General features: G+C 49.1%; 1 protein-coding gene across 7 annotated transcripts in view; it reads right to left on the reverse strand.

Annotated features, from left to right (window-relative positions):
- The window catches only part of ADAMTSL3 (ADAMTS like 3), a 242883-nt gene that overhangs the window by 196702 nt on the left and 31064 nt on the right, over positions 1-15117 (reverse strand). For 6 of the 7 annotated variants that reach the window (XR_012127161.1, XR_012127160.1, XM_073227129.1 and 3 more), the window contains exon 3: positions 2311-2430. The exons of the other annotated variant lie outside the window; for it this stretch is intronic. Coding sequence is in view for 4 of the 6 variants with exons in the window: in XM_073227129.1 (XP_073083230.1) it covers positions 2311-2430 (120 nt within the window). In the remaining 2 variants the exon portion in view is untranslated. The remainder of the gene's footprint in view (positions 1-2310; positions 2431-15117) is intronic. 7 annotated transcript variants of the gene reach the window in all.

Consider the following 15117-nt stretch of genomic DNA (forward strand, 5'->3'; position numbering starts at 1 on the left):
TTGTCCCCTTTAATCCTTTAAACGTTTCCAGATGCCATCCACATTTTCATTGCACAGATGAGGACACTAGGCACAGAGAAGTGAAGGAACATGTCCAAAGTCACACAGGAAATAAGTGTCAGAATTGGGATTTGAACCCAAAGCAGTCTGACTCCAGAGCCTATGTCCTTAATGGCCTTAACATTTTATCGTGTGTTGCTGGACGAGGGGATTTTTGAATCTGGAAAGTGTTTTATTTGTTCTATCTTTTCCTCTGTGCCTGAGAAGTCCCTTGGTTTATGATGCTCAGCTCTGCGAGGAAAGAGAGCCCAGGTTTTGGTGGTGGGTTAGCCGTTTCTTCCAGTCATATTCTCAGGGTCCTTTCAGGAGATACACCCAGCTTGGTGCAAAGGCCTGTTTCGCGTGCCTTTGGTAGCAGAGCGGAGGTGCTGTTATTGGCTTGTTGGACCTTGACCTCATTCCTTTCCCTTAAAAGAAACACAAAACGATCTCTCCGGGGCTTTCTGGGACACCATGTCTTGGGACCAGATTTCCAGTGTGCTACATGCTTTTAAGATCTGCTTCAGACCTTTTGAAAACACGAAGGGGGCTTATTTTCCTCTTTTTCTAGCTTTTATATTGTTATTACATTAAATGTAATGCATCTGTAGAGCCTGGAGAAAGCATTAACCACTCTTTAATTAAAAAATCCACAGTGTGTGATTTTCCAGATCCTCCGTCTTGCCCCTGACCACCTTCTCCATTAGTTTCTCTGAAGTTCTCACATGAAAACCTGCTGGATCAATGATTTCTCCATGAAATGGAGCCATAATTAGAGGCCCCCTACAAATCCACTGGGGAAAAGGGCAGAAAGTGACTTCCCAACAGCTCAGGCCCTGCCAGCAAGCAGGCCCACGGTGTTAGCCCGGCTCCGGGACATGATACAGAAACACCCCTGCCCCACCCCTGCTCCACAAGGGCTACAGATGCACTCACTTTCCAAGGAACTTGAAAAATGTTTGAATGTTTAAATTTTTTATAAAAAATGGGTCTCATCCCACCCCTACTCCTGCCCACAGCTGATCCACTGGTTCACAGCCGGCCCCTCCCCCAGCCCAGCTCCTGTGCTCAACGTACCAAGGGCCAGTCACCCTGCAGCCTGAAGGCTCAGAATTAACGCTGCCTCCCCGTGAGTGGGGACACAGAGTTCTGGGTGACAGACGGCCCCACCCACCCTCTCTGCTCCACCCATCACCCATCATCTGCCTGCTATGCTGCCTAAGCTTGTAACCCTCCTGCCAGCTCCACGCCCAGATCTGCCTCACCCCAGCCGCCCCCAGGCCAGGCCCCACTCCCTGTGCCGCATCTCACATGTGCCCATGTGGCAGCTGACTTTCCCAGGCTGCTCCTGCTGAGCGGTGTCTCTCACTAGCCATGCCTAAACTGAGCCAGAACTTGCTGGCCTTGACCGCATGGTGAGGGCGGCATGCAGAGCTCGGTCACTGGGCCGCCCTCCCCGACCCATCATGCACAGGGAGGCAGCCTTGCCCAGTTCTTCATCTGCACTTAGCCCTGGACAGATCCGCCAAAGTCCCTCTCACCTCAGACCCCACCCCTGGGCTCCAGACCCACGAGATCAGGTCCTATCAGGGAGAAATCCCCGCATTTGACCTGCTCTGTTTCAAACAAATCGCGAGTGATTTCAGAGACGTGCGTGATCTCTGACACTGTTAAGGCACCAACGTGAACCGAATGTGGAAGGAAGGAAGGCACGATGCCAGGTGCCCGGCTCCACATCTCAGCCAAGCACAGCCTTGTTCTCTGGTTGGCCTTCAGGAAGGAGCCGACACGCACACATGCGTGATCACACGTACACACCCACCGAGACAACCTACTTTGTTCCTTTCCGGACAATGGACTTGAGGGGGAAAAAAAATACACTTTTGGTGCTGGCAAAAGAAATGAAATAAAAGGTAAGAGAGCAAAAACAGTAATGTCTAATTAGCAACCAGTACTTCCAGATAATTTCAGAATTGAATAATAAATTTGGTGATAGCTAAAGTGAACAAGTCTATCATATATTTGTGATGAAAATAAGAAAAAGTGACTCTCGAATTAATGTCCCAAGCAGAGCAAGCACCACACATTGTGTAGGAAATTATACGCACACATGGGCCACCTAGAGGTCTGGGGGTCCTTTCAGGTGCCTAGGGTCTCTTTTACTAGTCATGCCAAGGAGAAAATGTAATTTTGAAGTCATATTTGAGAACCTGTTTCCTGCGCATTGGCGCACAGCAAAGCCAGAGGTGGGCTCCTCCGCGAGGTGCTCACCTGGTCGTCGTAGCGGTACGTGAGGAACTGCTCCCCTGTCGTATCTTCGAGAAAACTTCCCTGGGGGGAGAGCGCGAACTCGGGAAGGAAATAGGCTCCAGGAGACTTCTCTGCTGCGATCTGAAAGGCAAGATCGCTTGATTACCAAAAAGGACCCAGTGAGGAGCCCCCAACAGACGTCTCTGAAAAGGGTGATTCTAAGAGAATCCGCCTACTAAAGGCTGTAGCAGGAAAAGGGAAGTGACACCTCTCAGCAAAGGCCACAGCGAGTGGCACCACAGATCCAGGCTCTCACATGCCCACCCCCACTTGCACACACAGTATTTATTCCCTGTCACCTGCCTCTCTGTCACCTTCCAGGGATGCAGCCAGAGTTAACTTGCTTAAGTTGCATTGCAATCCATTGTTTCTAGGGTTTTCTTTCTTTCCTTCTTTTTTTTCTTTGATGAAGGAGTGAGAAACTTTTTTCCATACTATAACAGAAACTCATGTTTGTGGAAACTTTAGAAGTTACAGATGAGCACAAAAGAAATTAAAAATCATCCCTAATCCTTTCAACCTATACTAACCACTTCCTATTGTCTTGGTGTATTTCCTTTGAGACTTTTTTTCTCATAATACTTTGCATATTAATATAAAAATCCAAGGGTAAGTAAACATGGATTCTGCAGAAAGAATCCATTTGGTTCAAGAAAAGATTATATGCAGGCATCTACATCATTAGACATAAGCTCCAGTTGTTGGGGTTAAGGGGAGTCAAGAGAAAAGGTATCACAGTTGGGGACTATGGCTTCAATACGATGGCCGGGGGACTTCCTACCACCACTTGCCAATACCCCCCGGCCTGATGGAGCCCATCTCATAAAAGTCAGAGCATGCAGGCTGCTTACCAGGATCACTGACTTACTGATTCAAGGAGGAAAGAGAAAGAGGGGGTAGGACCCCCAGTGCTTAGCCTCCCCTGTTCAAAAAACATGGACCAGTGACTATACCCCCAACAGAGAACCTCACTCCCAGGCTTTGAAAGGAGTAAGAAACAGAGTAAGAGGTCAACAGGTGTTACTCTGAGAACAGAAAGAGTGGGGAATAAATGTACCCCTCAAATACCCCTGCTCCCCCAAGGGTCACATTCCCGAACTGAAGCAGGAACTCTGGGTTGTAAAAACATCCATTTGAATACTGCGCTTTAAAAAGAGAAATCAATACATGATGGCTTTGTCAGAGCACACAGCACAGGGAACACCATGTTTTGGTTCACACTAGACTATTCAGACTTCAAGGTTTTCCTATTACATTTCATTCACAGGAGGGATTCCACACCAAGTGAGCGACAGGAACCTTCCCAGGGCCATGCAGCCCCAGATCTCCTTTACCCTCCTTCAGAATGGCTTGCTTGAGGTCAGATCACTTTATCCGACGTGAGGAAAATAGGAAAACCACTCATAACAGTTCTGTTAAGCAGTGAAGCCACCCTTGACCTGGGCCTGTCACCTTGGGCTCTGGACCACCGCCATGTTCCCTGGAGGTTTCCTCTGTTACTCAGCCTTCCCATGGGGGTGGCTCTGCTCTAGAAGCTGGCAGGGCCACCTTGAGGCCCGCAGCAGAGCCAGGGTACTGAGAGTCCGGCAGGGAAGTCTGACCAGGCCCAATCAAAGGCTCAGAATATGTCTGTCAGACCTGACTGACCAGCAATCTGATGACAGCTGGAGATTTTTTTCTAAGTGACCCAGGAAGGAAAAGAAGAGGAGCTAGTTCCACAGACCCCACAGCGATGGCACGACTCTCGCATGAGTGAGGGTCATTCTGCAGATCTCCACGTGAAATACAGAGACAACAACAACAAAATCTTCCCAGCTTGTCATTCATCGGTATTTTTAGTGTTGGCGGGGGGTGGGGGGGAGCCGACTCCTATCTTAAGGCTTGATTATAGCTGTAACTGGTCACCTTCTACTTTCTAACCTGCTGTTCCAATCTTTGAACCTCACTTATCAGGCTTACATCAAAGTGATACAGGAATAAAAACTTCCATGTGAAAATAAGAGATAATATGATGGTAAAATTTACTTTTTTGTATGTTTGAGTATGTGTAAAAGTCCCATTATCCTCACCAAAGAAAAACACATAACTATAAGAAAATGATGGATTTTATCTTAAGAGAGTTCACATAAACCAATTACCAAAATGCCTAACAAATAGTCATAAAGTTAGTTATTGTAGTAATTTTCCTCTATGGCCTTGAGAGTTCATAGCATCATGATTTAAATGCCTAAAGAAACCTTAGCAGTCAAATAAGTCTAACTCCTCACTTTATAAAGTAAACAAAGGTTCTGAGAGTTAAGAGACTTGCCAAGTACCACAGACCATGAGCCACGGCTGGAGCCCATGAGCAGCCATATGCAAAGACAGAGACCCATTTACCAAAGAGCAGGGGCTTGGAGCAGCCTAGAGTCACCACCTTAGAACAGCTCCATGAATATAACAAATTCCTAGAAATGTACAATCTTCCAAGACTGACCCAGGAAGAAACAAAATCTGAAGAACAAAATCTGATTTCATTACCAGCAATGAATTCAAATTGGTAATCAAAAAACTCCCAACAAACAAAAGTCATGACCAGATTGCTTCACAGCTGAATTCTACCAAACATTTTAAGAAGAACTAAACCCATCCTTCTTTCCAAACTCATTCTATGGGGCCAGCATCATTCTAATACCAAAACCAGACACACACCACAAAAAAGTAAATTATAAACCAGTATCTCTGATGAACATAAATGCAAAATTCCTCAACAAAATATTAGCAAACCAAATTAAAAAATACATCAAAAGGATCATTCATCATGACCAAGTGGGATTTATTCCAAGGATGTAAGAATGGTACAATATTCATAAATATAAAAAATATTCATAAATTAATCAATGTGATATACCACATTAACAAAAGGAAGGATAAAAACCTTTATGAGATATGATTATCTCAGTAGATACTGAAAAAACATTTGACAAAATTCAACATCCATTCATGATAAAAACTCTCAACTAACAGCACTAAACTATGTTTTTTCTACCTTTATCTTGCATCTACCTACCACTTCAGCATTTTATTAAAAATAAAAATAATAATAATAATAAAGGGAGAAATGTGGGATCCACATATAAATCAAGTATAAAAATCAAATGAATATTCATATTTGACCTGATTGTTTATAGTTCATGATGCGTGATCAAAACCGTAAGTTTCTGTGATGACTGCCCTTGCACTGTTCACCGTGTAAGAACTTATTCACTATGTAAGAATTTGTTCACCATGTAAGAACTTGTTCGTTATGCTTCAGAAGATTGGAGACTGATGAGAATTAGGCTTGAGATGGATTAATGATTGTACATTGAGCATTGACCCCCCTATACAGAATTTTATTGTTGTTAAAACCATTTGATCAATAAATATGAGAGATGCCCTCTCAAAAAAAAAACTGTCACTATTTGTAGATGATGTACTATACGTAAAAAACCCTGAAGACTCCACCAAAAACCTATTAGAACTAATAACTGGATTCAGCAAGGTTGCAGGATACAAAATCAATATGGGGAAACCTGTTGCATTCCTATATACTAACAATGAACTAGCAGAAAGAAAAATAAGTTAAACAATTCCATTTATAATTGCATCAAAAAGAATAAAATACCTAGGAATAAACCTAACCAAGGAAGTGAAAGACCTGTACTCTGAAAACTATAAGACACTGATGAGAGAAATTAAAGAAGACAAAAATAAATTAAAATCTTTCCCACTCTCATGGACAGGATGAATTAATAGTCGAAATAGCCATCCTGCCCAAAGCAATTTACAGGTTCAAGGCATTTGCTATCAAAATACCAACAACTTTTCTCAATGAACTAGAGCAAATAATTCTAAAATTCATATGGAACCATAGAAGACCCCAAATAGCAAAAAGAATCTTGAGAAAGAAAAGCAAAGCTGGGAGTATTACACTCCCTGACTTCAAGCTCTACTACAAAGTCACAGTAATCAAAGCAATTTGGTACTGGCACAAAAACAGACCCACAGATCAATGGAACAGAATGGAGAGCCCTGATATAAACCCACACATATATGGTCAATTAACATATGATAAAGGAGCCATGGATCTACAATTGGGGAAAAGACAGGCTGTTCAATAAATGGTGCTGAGAAACCCGGAAAGCTACAGGAAAGAGAATGAAACTGTATTACTGTCTAACCCCATACACAAAAGTAAACTTGAAGTGGATTAAAGACCTGAATATAAGACATGAAGCCATAAAATTCTCAGAAGAAAACTTAGACAAAAAACTCTTGAACATAAGCATGAGCAATTTTTTTCTGGGCAAGGAAAAAAAGAACAAAAATGAGTAACTGGGACTATAACAAACTAAAAAGTGTCTGTAGAGCAAACGACACCATCAACAAAACAGAAAGGCAGCCTCCAGTGTGGGAGAGCATATTCATAAATGGCTTACCTGATAAGGGGTCAACATCCAAAATATATAAAGAACTCCTATCACTCAACACCAAAAAACAAATAACCCAATTAAAAAATGAGCAAAGGACCCAAATAGACATTTTTCCAAAGAAGACATACAGATGGCCAACAGGCATTTGAAAAGATGTGCTAATCATCAGGAAATGCACATCAAAACCACGATGAGATAACACCTCACACCAGTAAGGATGGCCACTACCCAAAAGACAAGAAGTGACAGATGTTGGTGATGATGTAGAGGAAAGGGGACCTGCCTACACTGTTGGGGGGAATGTCAATTGGTGCAGCCACTATGGAAAACAGCAGGGAGGTTCCTCAAAAAACTAAAAATAGAGATACCCAGTAACTCCACTTCTAGGAACTAACCAAAAAAAAAATCTCTGATTTGAAAAGATATACAGACCCCTGTGTTTACTGCTGCATTATTTACACTAGCCAAGAAATGGAAGCAATCAAAGTGTCCATCAATAGATTAATGGATAAAGAAGATGTACATATACAGGATAGAATATTATTCAGCCATAAAACACAAAGAAATCCTCCCATTTATAACAACACAGATGGACCTAGAGGGTATTATGCTCGGTGAAATAAGCCAGGTGGAGTAAGAATGGTATCAGTTATTTGTGGAATCCAAAAACAAAACAAAATGTAATGACCAAAACAGCAGTTCACTTACTGACACCAAGTGACTGGTAGTTGCCATGGGGGAGAGGTTGGGACGGGTGGGTGAAATAGGTGAGGGGGATAAAGAGGCACAAGATCTCAATCTTAATATAAATTAGTCACAGGGATGAAAACACAGAGTAGAGAATATAGTCAATGATTCTGTAACATCTATGTTGACAGATAGTAACAATACTAGTTGGGGTGAGAATTTAATAATATATATAACTGTTGAATCACTATGTTATTAACTTGAAACCAATATAATATTGCATATCAACTACAATTTTTAAAAAAGCAGCTCCAAGAATATGGAGGTGTCCTAATATAATGCTTATAGGTTGTTGTTCATATATTCATCACACATTTACTGAGCACCTTCAACATGCCTGGGACCATTCTAAGAACTACACATACAACAAGGAACAAGAAAAAAAAAAGGTCCTTATTTTCAAGGAGCTTACATTCTAATGGGAAGAGACAGGTAATAAAATAAGTAAATAAATCCATAAACAAGAAAACTAAAGTTCCAAGGACTATACAGGAAATAAAAAGGGTGATATGAGAATAAAGTAGGGGGAGGGTTGTTTACTTTTAGGTACAATGGTCAGCGAATGCATCCCAGAAGGGGAGATCTAAGCTCATACTTGACAGTTAAGAAGAAGCCAGTCATGGAACAAGACAAGGCTGAGCGTTCCTGGCCTGGGGTGGGAAGGAGGTCCGGGCAGCTGGGTCCCATGTGGGCAAGGAAGACAGCAGCATGACATGGAGACAGGGAGAAAGGGGGAGTCGGGACCCTAGAGCAATGAAGTAGAGAGCCACAGAAGGGTATTTCAGTAACACTGACCGCTCGGTGAAGGACGGGTTGGAAGGGGGCAAAAAACAGAATCATAAAGACCAGTCGGAAGGGTGTTGCACTAACCCAGGGGAGAAGGATGACCCCTCGGACGGGGATGACGGCACTGGAGGAGGGGGCAGGGGGTGGACTAGAAAGAGGACCAACAAGACTTGCCGATGGGCGAGGAGAAGGGAGGTCTCAAGGATGTCCTGTGGCTTTTGGCTTGAGCTGCAGGCTGGGAAGGAACGCACCGATGGGTCGCTCTGGGACAGACATAGATCGGGTGGGGAGGGCAGAGCGGATAGTTCTGTTTGGGCCCCGAGGAGTTGGAGGTGTCTCTGAGAGAGAGATGCGTGAGCACGGCCCCAGGGGCTGTTCGCTGTGGAGGTCCGCAGGTCCAGGGAGGTCTAGGCCGAAGTCGTTGTCTACACTGCCTTACCAACAGCCACCCACCAGAGAGGAGCTTCCCTGGAGAAAGGGTTGGCAGGCGGGAGGGCGTCGCCTGGAGCCCTCAATGATGTCAGTACCTGGAAGTGAGTGGAAAGGGAGCAAGCCCAAGATAATAAAACTGACAGAGAGGAATTGAGAAAAAAGACAAACATTGGGTCATGGAAAAGAGCATCGGAAAGAGGGGCCGACAGTCTGGAACGCTGCTAAGAGACTGCGCCAGGAGAGGCCAGGGAAGCGCCCACCGGATCTGCAATGGGAGGTCACTGCTGACCTTGGCAGGCGTGGTTAGAGGGAAGGGACAGGCACAACTGTGACGGGGTCAAGGAGTCAAAAGGGCAAAGAGGAAGCAGAGACCCTGAGGGGAGTCTCAACTCGGAACGGGGCAGTAGCTCGAGGGAAGGGGAACTGTGTGCAGAACCTGTAGGGACAGAGGACACAGGAGCACGCTTGTTTGGGCACGGGAATCATCAGGCGGAAAGCGAGACGGCGGAGGGGACAGGTGAGAACTGGAGGACGGAAGCCCCCCAGAAGGAAGAGAACGTGCACAAGGGATCCAGGGTGCACATGGAGGGTCTGCTTGGAAAGATGAGGGCCCTGCACCCGTGTGCGTCCACGTCAGCGGTGCTCACTGGCACACTCCTGGCTCTGAGTCTCCAGGTCCCCATGCTTACTTCTTGGACACCCTCCTACTGGGCACAAGGGACACCTAGACCAAGGTCATCATGCGTCCCTGTCACCTGCCCCCCACAAATCACGCTTTCTTACCTCGGAGCCAGCCCTCTTCCGTGTAGGCCCCCCCCGCAGCTGCCCGACTAATGAAAGAGCTTCCTGCCCACCTTGCGTCCAAAGAGGCTGCCCCCTATGGCAAGGTGGGGCTGCCCTGAGCCTGGTGCACACAAATCTTCTAAGTGTCCTTTGGCACACAGCATTTCTCTATAATCAGGGTATTTGTCTGTTGTGTTTCTACACTGTGAAAAACAACTACAAACACACCATAAGCGCCAATGAGCTTTTTATCTCTGCTTAAATTCAGATTGGATAAAACAATACACATCTGTCTTACATTTTAGTCCCACTCCAGGCTTCTGCCCCTCCTGAAAGGCCCATCTTGGTGCAGCACTTTGAAGAGAGTTCCATAAGGCCGAGGACAGGGTCTCCATGGTGTCTGTAGTTCTCCACAGAAGGTGCCCAGGACAGTGCCTGGGGTGCGGCGGGGAGAACAAAAGCTGGGTGGACTCCACGGCCTGGGCCTTAAGGAATAGGGCCTCCTTCCACACCTGCCCCGCGTCCACCTGCTGGAGCCCAGGGCCCCTTGTCCCGGGGCCGAACCAGACTCTCTCCACACCTACATCCGCCATCGTTCCTGGTGTACACTGAAGATTTCGTGTTCATCTCTTGTTATCGAAAGTCCTGCTCCCGAATGAATTTGCAATCATTCGGGACCTGATTTAAAGCCCCGGCGCACATCCCAGACCTTTCCTGGACAGTGGCAAGGGTACCGAGGTCACCAGGCACCTCCACAGTCGTCAGAAGTCTGAAGAGCCAAGTTGGGGCACCCCGTGATTATGGGAGCACAGCTCTGGGGGTCCTTTATTCACTAACCTGGCCTCTCACCTGCACAATCCCAGCAGGTGCCCCACAGCCTGAAGACCTGTTGTGAGGGGGAGTCGCTCTCCCCCAGGGCACCAGGGGCCGGAATCCAGCAAGTCCTCAGGCGCCAAGCTGGCCGCAAGCAGCCACTGCCCCCCGACGGCGGTACGTGGCCCCCTGGCCCACGGCACCTACCCCGCTCCTCTGCCGCAGGCACACGCACGCAGGGCTGAATTCCAGAGCCTCTGAGCCACAGGACTAGACTCGGAAGGAACTCTGGAGACAGTGTAATGCCAGCCCCTGTGCCCGAGCAAGTTCTCCTGCCAAGTCCCCAACAGCCAGGCACAGGGACTCACCAGAGGCCCACGAGGAGGAGGCTGGTGGAGGAGACGCCCCTTCTGCGGGCCGGGGCCTGCGAGCCATCTCCTCTCATCTTTGCAACCCTGTGGCTCAGGTGCCACCGGCCTCATGCCAACCACGAAGGAGGCAACACGCAGGAGGGCAGGACGTTCAGTGACGAGGGACACATAGGCTCAGGCTGTGGCATGCCCGTCCCCTGCCTTGTCCCCTGCCTCCTCGGGGCAAACAGTCTCAGGAGAGCTGGGTCTGCCTCTAGGAGGGGAGGCGGAGCCCCTCACAGCTTCCAGAGGCCCGCATCATGCCAATGGCGGACAGCCAAGAACACGCACCAACCTTCCCACCCCGACGGGGCTCCTACCTGTCAGGGAGACTCGGCAGCACGGGACTCCCCACGGGGTGGGGGGACCTGAGAGGGCGGGACCTGCAAGAGGCCTAAGGCGAAGGGCAGGCAGGGGGAGGGAAGCCGGACCAGGAAGCCTGCAGTCTTCCCAGGGCAAGATCCGGGACCAGGAGTGGAGCTGCCAAACGCCTCATCCCACCAGCCGCTGTCCACAGCTGCCGGGCCACCAGGGACAGGGTCAGGGGGAGTCCAAACGGCCCCTGCAGGGACTGAGAGCCTGAGACAAGGGGATGCACCTGTGTCCACCCCCCCACCCCTGCTCCTTGCAGCTGAAGGCTTTGAGTTTGGCAGGGGAAGCAAATACGGGATGGCAATCCAAGGACAGGGGTTCAGGGGTCCAGGCCTCCACCCACACCCTGTGAAGGACAGGGAACACCTACCAAGACTGGGCAGAAGGTTTGGCTGATACACGGAAGTCGAGAGAAGAGGGGGAAGCCTACGCCAGAGAACGGGACCCAGCGTGCCTCGGAAGCTGAGCAGTCACTCACCAGGTCAAAAACCACGCGACTCCCACTGGGATTCAACAAGCCAGTGTAAAAGTGTCTCCCAGTTCAGTCTGACTGCTCCACCTGAGGCATTCACCTCTCTCCCGAGTGTGAACGCAGGGAAACCCCACACCGTTAACCTGCAGAGACCCGCAGCCGGGGAAGGCCACCAGGTCTCCCCCGCAGGGCCCCTGTGAGGCCGTGGCCCTGCGCTCTGGGCTGAACAAGACCGCCTCGTTCCCCAGCAGCCACGCTCTCCGTACGCTTGGCTCCTCCCTCCTCCAGACTCCTCTGACCAGTATGTGCACCCCCTCTCCTCACTTCACATCGGCCCACATTTGAGCAGCACGCTCGCGGCTCCGTCATCACTACCACACCACAGAGCGGGAACTGGGCTGAGCCCTGAGCCCTTCACCAGGTCCCTGGGCCCATGGGGACCACCCAGGTACAGTCTCATCTCAGACATCTCTACATGGGGATTCAAGGACCAGCTGTCAGACACCTCAAATCTGCAGTGACACAGACCACGTGCAGAAGACCCAGGTGGAAAAATCGAGATTCCAGCAGATTGTAGCAGGAAGGGACAAAGCTCAGAGCTGCAGGCAAAGCCCTGAGCCACGATCCCAGAACTCCCTCGGGACACCAGGGCTTAGCGGGGGCCTCGGAAGGTCCGTTGGGACGACTGATGTGCAAGCCGTCCTTCTCTATTACGGCACCCAAGATCTGCAGGGGGAGTTCAGCATCTGGACGCCAGGCTGGGACCCCTCCTTCAAAGGAGACCATGCGGTGAGCCTGGAAGCATGGGCCCCAGGACGCAGGAGGGACCGCCAGGCTCAAGGGACCCTCTGCAGGGAGTGGGTGCTGTGAGGGCCTCTGGGGCCCTTCCTCCTGGCCTGGATGGCACACGGGACCTGACAGTGCGCACCTCCTGGGGCCCAGGAGGGAAAATCAAGTTAACCAAAATTATTTAAAATTAGCATACCAAGCACATTTTCATTCCAAAAGGCACAATGTGCGTTTTGTTCCCTGAACCTGAAATGAAGGTTTAAAAAGAAACTTTCCAGGTCATTTTGGTTTTTCAAGTAGAATGTCAGTGTTTCGAGATTTTTCAGTCTCAGGTGTCAGAACTAGATTAAATAGGAAATAAATTTACTTTGAGAGAGTGGGAAGGGTGGGCTGAGAGAAAATTCATTTTCACATTTTTTTCCTTAGTTCTGAAAAATTCATGTAGGGATTTAAAATTTGTCTTTTCCATATTTACCATCAACTAATTAACATGTTACCATCTCTTGATGTTGTTGAGTTTAAAGACCTAACGTCTGAATAAATGTCTGAGCACTGCCGCCCCCACCCCGCGAAAACACCACATGCCTCACTCGGCGTCACCTTTGCCAAAGAAACATGAGCGGCAGACCCTTCCGGATCCCTCCTGGGGCTGAGCAGGGAGTGCGCATACTCAGAATGAGGTCTTTCCTTGAATTCATCGCATTGAGACTCTTGAGCAAACTGGAACTCGGTCTAATAATGCCACTCACAGCACTACTGTCTGCCACGGAACATGCATTCCCTGCGCCGTGTCTGCCTCTCACTCCGCCTCCTCACACACACACACTCACCGACACACAAGAGTAGGGCCCAGAGCGATCGGTGAAAACGCCTCCCCGGAGCAGATTTCACCTTTGGGTTCCTGGAAGACGAAACCTGCAAAGAAGCCATAACCCTTCTCTGCACCCCTGAACCTTCTCAGATGCTCAGCCCGGACTTCTGTGCACAGAGAACATTCAACAGTTCATTTTCTTTCCTGCACACGCCGGCCTAGGTGGCCCCTCCACCGCCCAGAGCCCTCCATGGCGCGTGCCCAGATACTCTCTCCACCACGGAAAGGCCAAAGCGCTGTGGCTATGCCCCGTGCCAGCACGTCACAGCGGTTATTTCAAAGCCTGACTATTACTGAGAGTGGGGAGAGGAGCTCAAGGCCCCCCCACCAATATCCACAACACAGATCCTCCTTCCTAGAGCCCCCCGCCCACCATTTTTATTTGAGTCCATTTTTCAAGACCTTGAAGTGAGCCAACCCATTCCAAATAGTCTCTACTAGCAAAATGTCACATGGAAATGACTCTACCTTAAAACACCTCAGAGGAAACACTGAAAATTATATTCCATGAACAGGACTCTACTGGCCAAAGAAAAACTCTCCCATGTCAATGAGCCCTAAGCCCCTCCCCGCCCCCTGGACTGGTCACTCTGGGGAAGGAGAGCTCCCGCCCGAGCAGGCCTAGTGCAGGGACGGAGCCTGGACATGAGACCCTTGAGGGGGTGAGAGGGGGCAGCAGCGTGAGAACCACGGGGAGACGGGCTATGGGGAGGAAGGGGGGGGGTGCTTGCTGGGGGTTGCTGGGTTCTCTGCTGTGACAGGCGTGTGGCCAGGGAGGACACTTCCAGGGCCCAACTGGGCAGCGGAATCTGCACTTTGGCCCCAAAGTGAGATAAGTATCTTCCCACAGTCGCTTCCCACTAACTCATGATCACCTCTCAGGCAGAGAAAGGTGCCTTTGCTTTGAAATAAAGTGCATGTAAGTGTTTCATTTTACCCAGTGGAGGAGGGGGCAGTCTCAGACATGTGGGGGTCCAGGTATCTCAGGCTGTGGAGTCTATTTGGTCAGCACAGGTTTATGAAGCCCCTACTGTGCACTGCATCGGGCACAGAGTTCAACAGGCAGCCAGACGCACAGCAGTCACTCTCCCTAAGGAGGCCGTGGTCTAATCAGGGGTGCAGAAAATGAACATGGGAGACGGTCAACTGGATACCACGTCAGGCAGGGAAGGGATACTGGGGGTGCGGGGTGGGGTCCAAATGGCAGGTTTGAATAGAGTGGTCAGCGTAGGCCAAGTCGGTCAGGGTTCCTTAAGAAATCACGTTACCCCTTTATCTTCTGATTTTCTAAACTGACAAGTTGGAGCCTGCCCTTTTCCTTAGAGGTTTTAAAATGTCTACACTGCAGGAACCTGGCTGGGATCTGCAGGGCTCGGGGCCGCCTACTTCCGCCTGCAGCAGCCGGGGGACCTCTGTTCCTCGGCCCCATGCCTCTCTGCCTCTGGCCAGGTCAGGGTGGGCGCTCCACGCTGCGTGTCCCCAGGCCTCCCGCTCCCAGAGGGGGAACCAGAGTCCATGCCCACCCAGGCCCTCATCACACAAGCATGGGTACGAATGCAGAGAACAGCACCGCTCGACAACCGATGAACTACGCGCACAGGGTGCCTTTGCAGCTGGCCTCGGAGCCGGTTCCTGAGAACCAGGCCCCTCTGTGTCCCTCAGGCGTAAATTCCTATTAACTCAGTAGCAAAACCAAAATGAAGAAAGAAAAAGAACAGAAAACCGAGGGGAAAGAAACATCCCCAGCTCTTCCTGACTTGGCAACAAGACGCCACCCAACCTGACACAGTCCAGAAACCCGTCCCGGACAGATTCGTGTTTATCCAAGATCTTTCTCAG

Source organism: Manis javanica, chromosome 18 (assembly GCF_040802235.1).
Source record: "Manis javanica isolate MJ-LG chromosome 18, MJ_LKY, whole genome shotgun sequence".
NCBI classification, from domain to species: Eukaryota; Metazoa; Chordata; class Mammalia; order Pholidota; family Manidae; genus Manis; species Manis javanica.